General features: G+C 35.2%; 1 protein-coding gene across 1 annotated transcript; it reads right to left on the minus strand.

Annotated features, from left to right (window-relative positions):
• Positions 1–624: 624 nt before the first annotated feature.
• LOC120126061 (probable envelope ADP,ATP carrier protein, chloroplastic) lies at positions 625–4,524 on the minus strand. The gene is made up of 10 exons (XM_039144362.1): positions 4,040–4,524; positions 3,345–3,401; positions 2,929–2,991; positions 2,760–2,816; positions 2,578–2,661; positions 2,201–2,269; positions 2,010–2,122; positions 1,757–1,926; positions 1,340–1,418; positions 625–881 (listed from the first exon to the last, which is right to left on the minus strand). The coding sequence occupies exons 1-10, from the start codon at positions 4,382–4,384 to the stop codon at positions 749–751; spliced, it is 1,170 nt and encodes a 389-aa protein (XP_039000293.1). The 5' UTR covers positions 4,385–4,524; the 3' UTR covers positions 625–748.
• Positions 4,525–8,189: the final 3,665 nt, after the last annotated feature.

Genomic DNA, 8,189 nt, shown 5'->3' on the forward strand with positions numbered 1-8,189 from the left:
GATTGCATGGGCCATGCCATTCGGTGCCGCCAGATATGCTATCCCTCCCGTTTCTGTTTCTTGTTTTTTGCATAATGACACTGCTATAGTGCTGTAATCTTCTTTAGTTCTCTCTTTTCATTTAAAAAAAAAAGATCAATTAAATCTTTTAATACATAGGTTTTGCCATTGGTTTTATGCTTTAATATGCCATATTTGAGAACAAGGATGTTCCTATTGGAAATAAGGATATTGAGTCGTGGTGCACAGAGATAGAATGAGGGAGTGGAAGGGGATAATTGTCGCCTTGAAAATTTAAAATTATTATACATTTTAAATCTTTTACTATATATTTTTATTTTCGTAAAATTTTATAGGTTTGTCTATTTCTAAAATTTTATAAGCTTTTCTCTTTCTAACATTTTAGAAGTGTCTCCTTTACCAAAAATAGTGTGTGCTGCTTCGGGTTTAGCGCTTCCTCTAGCAGGAGAATACTGCAAACAATTTGTATATGCAAAAAAGAGTGAAGCTGAATGATGAAGTAAAAATATGATATTTCTAGTGCAATCGTACAGTTTGTGTATCATTATGGTGGAACTTAAATTGCGGTTCCACCTAAAAATAATAAAACGAATGGCAGCTTTCAATTCTCAGTAGCATACACATGATCCCTAATTGGCGGAAACAATTGGTAACTCCAGCTGAAAGTATTCTCTCGTACAAAAATTGGATACAGCCAACAAACATAAAAAATGAGATGACTTGCACATCATGAGGATGAGGATTGCACAATATTCGCTTCCTGCTTCTCTTTCTGGCGGTTTTCATCCACAATTTGCTGCAACTCTTTTTCACTCGCCGCTATCAGACGTTTGACAATGTCAAAGATGGTAAGCCTAATGCTGCAGTCGAAATAAGTAACAGATGTCAGTGAAGCGGATGATTATGAGATAATATTTGTTCACAACTTTCTTAACCTATTGACAATGTATACACCCAGCAGAAGCAACTGCTCGAACATAGGACCTCTAGGAAGAACAACATTCTCATCGACTATTGAGGCCACTTGATAGGTTTAAATGTTGTTAAACCTTAAAATTCATTAGAATTTGTTCATTAAATAGACATGATGACTTTGACTACCAAAATCATGATATGTTAGCTACTTCAGTTTATTTCCTACATGGGTCCTATACAACCAAGTTCACATGGAAAATCTTTATAGTTTTCATGCAAGGCATTATCAGCATTGGAAATTGACTGAACTAATACCTCAAGATATTCCAGCTCTAAACCGAGTATAATGAAAATGGCACAAACGTTGTATTGTTAAAAATCATGGAAAGAAATGAAAGTGAACCTGCTATTTGGAAGGTTTTTCAATGCATTTGGAACAAATCCTCTGTACAAGCCACCAACTCCATCACGTTCAATAATACCTACACAAGCAAGAATACGTTGAAGTCACTGAAGCCATCGAGGCCAAAGTTTTAACCTTTTTTCCTACAATAGAACTGAACAAATGAAAAAAGAATCCTGACTTGATATCATAATACCAAAACTATGGAGCATGGACGATAGTGAATACTGATAGTTAGAAAATTAACAACAGTCAAATTCTAATATACCCAAGTCGATGCAGCTATATCTCGCACTCGGGGAGAAAAAGTATGCAGGATTCTAGTTATAAATGGCAAATGCCAATGAAGTTCGGTACATTTTATATCGACTAGGTTACTTATCAGTCATGACAATACAAGTAATATCGTCGACTTACCCGGAATGGCCTCCATGACTGATTTATACGGAGTACCCCTCATTTGCATTTGTCTTCTCACCGTGTCTAAAGGATAGCAGGTCATGGTAGCTGCAGCAGCTGATGCTACCGCTGTCAGTAGAGATGCTCGAGTTGTTTGGCGATATTTTTCGGGCAAAGCCCTCTTCACACTGTTATAATCATAAGAATTTTTTACACAAATTTAAGATTGGGTTTTCATATGATGTTATTACCAAGTGTCAATGGGACTCACAGGTCAAATATGCAAAAGTTCACAGCAATATACGGAGCTATGCTTATGAGAGAAGGTCCAAGACCATAATAAAAGGATGCAAAACCTTCCTCCCGCAACATGGTCAGGGCAACCTGGAAAGAGCACAGTTAAGGTTTATCTTCCAAAAAATCGGTGATCTTCATGTAGTAACAATGAGAGAGTTGGCATACCTCAGACATTTTCCGATACCCCGGCTCGACAGCTAAGCGTAGCCTTAGGACATCTAATGGATATGTTATCTACATAAGAAGAAAGAACCGGAACGGTGAAAGACTGAAATTAGTAAAACATAGAGAGCAGTTGATGAGAGAAACCGAGATTCATCCAAAGGGAAAAATGAAGAAAAAAAAATCCAAAAACCAAATTTAGTTGGTCATGGACAAATTTGAATTGCAGAAATAATTTCTCCATAAAACAAAAGACTCTTTCTGATTTTCCCATTATAGAGTACGTAAATAAGTACAGTCAGTAGCCAAAAAGCAAGAAGCATAAAGGAATATTTCTACTGAACAGAAATATGAGAAAACTTGATTATTGCATCACTTACAAAAGTAGATGTCATGCCGGCACAAGCTCCAGCAGCAAGTCTTCCAAGTACAGATAGCTCACCATCTTTTCCCTCAAAAAGTTTCTAGAATTCGATGGGACATGGAAATTAAAAGACCAAATCCATCAAGGGACACAGAATAAGTATGATACTAAGATTAGGTTATGCATTTTATTTAATACCTTATAAGTTTCATAAGCAAAGAGCTGGACAGCGCTGTAAGGTACAACTCTTATCACCTGAACCATTCAGTAATAAATCTATATCAAAGGCAGCTTAATAAACCATCACTATTACATTATCAAAATCTATTCTCAGAATAAGGAAATGAAGTAAAAAGTTGCAAAGAACCTGAGGAAGATTGCCTTTCCAGTACCCTCTAATTCCATCATCCTTCCCAATCAATACAATCGCCTGCAATTCACTCCAAAATATTAACCAACGTTTAAAATATAATCCAATAAAACTACCTTAATCAGCTAAAATTCAACAAACATATAATTACCAATACTAGAAAATAGGGATGGACGCAAGATTTTACTTTAGGGGGGCGAACTTCTAAAATTTTAAGAGGGGACGAATTTATAAAACTTCAAGGGGGTAAAAACAGATTTTCAATACAAAATACATAGATAAAAAATCTAAAATATGATAAGTTTAAATTTTCGGGGGGGGGGGGGGGGGGCGGTCCATCCCAGCTAGCAAAGAAAGAATCACACACATTTCCAAAGATACCTCAGAACTAGAAAAATAAACCAAAAACATACCTCAATAAAACCAATGGACTTTTTTGCACTCTCTTGCCCAGCTCTAACGCCATGAGTCTGCCAAGGGAAAAATCATTTTAAATAAGTTAAAATATGTTGCAAGTCCTAGTAGTTGAATAAAATTTGAGACTTCATCCTTGCATTAAAAATTTAGAATTTAATTCTTTAACTTTTCCGATTTAAAGACCTCAATGCAATCATTGGCAAAGTGGGTGTTTTCTGAAGATTTAGCCATCAATACATCCATACTATCATCTAACCCCAGAACCAAAGCATAAGCAATTCAATATGAACTCAGCATGCGAACTTTATAGTTAAGGAAAAGGAAAAGGAATTCCGAAAAATTATCCAATTGAAATTATCACTTTGAAAAATTTAACAATTAGTACAAGTTATTTCTCATTTTCTACCCTTGTTCTTAGTTTTGCATCAGAAACAAAAATGAACTTTTCAAAAACTAAATTATCATTTTCTCCCTAAAACTAAAAAAAAAAATACGTGACAATAAAATCAGGACAGAGGGAGTACAATTCTGAATTCCATAAAACAATTAATTTTCTCAACCAAATAAAACACGCTAAATTATCCATACTAGTGGTAATTTATTCGAAATTTATACTTTTGTTAAGAGATAACTAAATAACAAACTAACCGATACTCTTTTTTTATGTGGAAACTATGGTAGGTGCCCTAACCTGCATAAGAAGCTTGATTCGGTCGAGGGGAGCCGTAACGGTTTTAGCGACGGCACCAGCGACAGCGCCAGCTGCGAAAATGGCAGCGTCTCTGGGGACGTAAGCTAGAGAAGCCAAAGGGTGGTTGAGTAGCTGAGCTGGAGAAGGCGCGAAATCCCGTTGCTGTTGTCTCCTCTCTGCCATGGAAAGAGAAGCGAAATTACGAGCAGTGCCCCTGGGGTAGCGGTTACTGAAATTAAAAGTGAGGGGGGCGTTTCGACAGAGAAAGTCATCGGGCTTCGTTGTTCCCAAAGGGGTAAGGCCTGGGATGGTTTGGAAGCGTAAAATTGCTTTGTCTTCTCCCATGGCGGTAGGGTAGAGTGGGGATTTGGGGAATTGTTTCCAAGGGTGATGAAAAGATAAGGCAGTGGAAGAATTTTTGTTAGTTGCAGTGCGCAGAGGGGCAGGAAACAGAGCGCAAAGTAGATAAGTCTGAACTTTGCCTTCCCTTATTTTTCATGTAAGGTATAGTTTGAGAAAAATGATAATTAAATTATAGGTAAACTTAATTTGCTTACTAGTTTTAAAAACAGTTATGTTCTGATCAATTTCGTTTTGATTTGTCTTATTTTAGTCATTGAATCATTAATTCTTGTTAATTTTTGAGTAAAAATAGTTAATTAACTTAATCTTGAGTTTTAGATAAATATTAATCTAATACCTTAATTTTATATAAAATATCAATTTGACCCTTAAATCCAAACAATGTTCTCATTGTTAGTCGCCACTTATCATCTTCAGTCATCGTCGATTACCGTCATCGATCGTTGATGACCATTGGATCTTAAAATTTTCAATCCACTCTTTTTTTTTTCTTTTCTTTTTTTACTTCATGACACTAATCCAATGTTTATTTCACAAAAATGCTCCAAACTTCATCAATAGGGTCTATGGGGTCCAAGGATTAGAGTTGATTTCTTATTAATATGTATTGTTTGTACGCAAGCTTTTAGAGACAAAATCCTCTTATATGAGTGCTTATTGGTAGTCAGGGAAGCGCTATGCTCGGGGATGGGCACATGTGGCGTGGACCAAAGTATGTAGAGCGAAAAAAGATGGTGGAATCGGCTTTAGAGACTTGAAGCTTTTCAATTTGGCGTTGTTGAAGAAACAAGTTTGAAGATTTATTCACTGTCTTGATTCTCTTTATCCAATGTTTTTACAGCGAAGTACTTTGTCAACTCCAATTTTCTAGATGCCAAGCTGGGAGCAAGAGCCTCATTCGCGTGGACATGTATCTTTAAAGCAAATGAGGCCCATAAGAATGGATACTTTTGAAGAGTCGACATTGATAGCCCCTCACAAATTCACGACAGGCACTTGGTAGATAAAAATCGGTGGTTTTCAATAACATCTACAACAACATTGTTGATCAACTAATCCTTTATAAGGATTTCATGGTTCTCGGGGTTCCAAGATGGCATGCACTTAAGGTACAACATATCTTCACGGAACACAACAAAACAAATCTTGGGCACTATTTTCTCAGCAACTTTAGGGGACCAACTCATTTAGGAGCATCACAATTTCTAGTGTTTGTTACACCAAATCGGGTTATAATTGGTTACTTAAGGAGGCGGGGATTATCTGAGATCCTTCTTCGATTTGGAAGTTAATCACGAAACTCCCAATGCTTCCAAAGATCAAATTATTTTGTTGGCGACTCTGCCATGAAGTGTTGCCCACCAAAAATAAGATTATAGCGGTAGGACTAGGTTCGGGGTTGGGTCTTCTATGCTCGCAAGAGATGAAGACCAACATCCATGCTCTAAAGGAGTGCCCTAAGACAAGGAAATCTTTGAGGCTAACGGGGCTTGACAGGAGCTGCTTTGAAGATCACGCAACAACATGCAAATCTTGGATTAAAAATACTGTTGTAAGACTGGATCGAGAAGGATTCACAAATTCTTCGATCTAATTTGGAATATTTGGAATAGAAGAAACAAATGGGTCCACGATGGGAAACGTCAAAATCCGGGAGATATTATCAATGTTGCTTGGTTCCTAGGGATGAACTTCAAACAAACTAACAAAGTCTTGGGGGTCATCCTCAACAACCATGCAGAACGAGAAGGAAGCAATGGAAACCCCCAGGCCGAGAGTTTGAAAGTTAATGTGGATAGGGATTTCCACCCAACATGGATGCAACCACAATTGGTGTTATAACACAAGATCATCTAGGAATAGTGGTGGGGGAATGGCTACAAGACTAGAAGGCACACATTCGGCTGAATCGGTTGAGGTGACTGGTTTTACAGAAGGACTTCGTATGGCAACCAAAAACGACTGGGAAAATCTTATCATTGAAGGTGATGTCATCTTCATTGACAATTGTTTAGCTAATCCAAGAGATGACATATTGGTGATTGGATTGATGCTCAATGAAACATGCATGTTCATGACAGGCAATCTAAACCTCAAGGTGCAATTTGTTAATTAGGAGGCCAACTGCGTTACTCATAATTTGGTTTAATGGGCTTTATCGAGGATCAATCCTCATTGGTTTATTTTTTTCATGTATCGAAATGTATTTCAAACGACGTGCTTCTTGACGCCATTGGCATTTGAATATATTTCTTCTATTTTAGAAAAAAAAAAACCTTCAAAGTAGAAATGGTCCAATTATATCTCTAGTTCTTCCTTTTTTTATTCACAGCTCAAAAACTCTTTCCATATGAATAATTGGATTCAATTCCTATCCGATTAAATTCAAATTTTATTTAACAAATCCAATCCCCATTATTAACCGATTCATTTATGATTCACACCTAGAGTTTAACAAATCTTGTAACACCCTCAACTCGGTCTAGACGAAAATCAGATCAGGGATTTTGTCAAAACTCAAACCAAAATCAAATATTTATAAATCATACATAGTATCGCTTTAAACATCAAATAGAATCAAATCATCAAAATTCCACATTGTAACATCATGTTTATTATTCACTAATCAAATCATAGTTGATTCTACACTTAAGGTCTTTACTAAAATTTTCTAAATGTTCAAGGTCTTATCTGAAAATGTTAGAACTATGAGAATCCTTCATTTAACAAACCTTGACATTCAATAATTGCGTAATTTCGTAGACTTAGTCTAATATTGTTATCTCGCTTAAGGATCAAATTTAAACTTTTCAAAAGTTTAAAGACCTAAGTGTAAATAGTCACATAAATACTACAAATTAGTCTAAGATGAATTTAAGCATGTAATTTACCCTTTCATAACTTATGGTACCAATTGTGGATTTATTATGGACTTTATTGTAATTTGATATTTTATTCTAATTCAATAATTGTGTGATATTAATAACATATAAGAGTTACACAAACTTAAAAACATACAACATACAATAGTTCACATGATTCAATTGTAATCTAATAAAAGATACAACTTAAGACTAAATTGAATTTTATAAACATTATTAACTTTTTGGTACCGATACCCTAAGGTGAGTACCATTACTGGTTATATAGTACTAAATGGTCATTTTGTCTAAATCATACATAAAACTTAATCAAACTTGTCCTAACTTTCACATAACAAGTTGTAATTAAAATAAATAGAAAACACATCCAAACACTTAAGAAACATGACATTTACCTAAGCATTCAAACTTTCAAGATCATGCTTATTATCCATATACATATCATATAAAAAAATTAAACCAAATCATGCATTCTAAACATAACTTATCTTAGCTATTATTTCATGGCTTAAAAATGTCATTATATTTACAAAACATTCAAGGAATCACATAAATTATTCATTCATGAGCACACCCTGTAATCAACCTATTCATGAATATCTTAATTCATTAAGATAATATGAATTATATTTTTAAATCATGCATCATGATATCAAGTGCATTTACCTTGTGATTTCACAACATACTCGAAAGAGCTCACGTTTCATCACCATGGTACTTGAGGCTCTATCTTCATTATCACACCCAACATAGCCAACATAAACTCCAAACTTATAACTAAATAACATAGAATCATAGCTACATATTAATTACACAACAGAGACATATGCCATCATTTAGGAGTTTAGATAGAACGAAATTACACTAAATTTTTTGAAAGTGACTTACAACATCTTAAATATAAT

This window comes from Hibiscus syriacus, unplaced genomic scaffold (assembly GCF_006381635.1).
Source record: "Hibiscus syriacus cultivar Baekdansim isolate YM2019G1 unplaced genomic scaffold, ASM638163v2 tig00110450_pilon, whole genome shotgun sequence".
NCBI classification, from domain to species: domain Eukaryota; kingdom Viridiplantae; phylum Streptophyta; class Magnoliopsida; order Malvales; family Malvaceae; genus Hibiscus; species Hibiscus syriacus.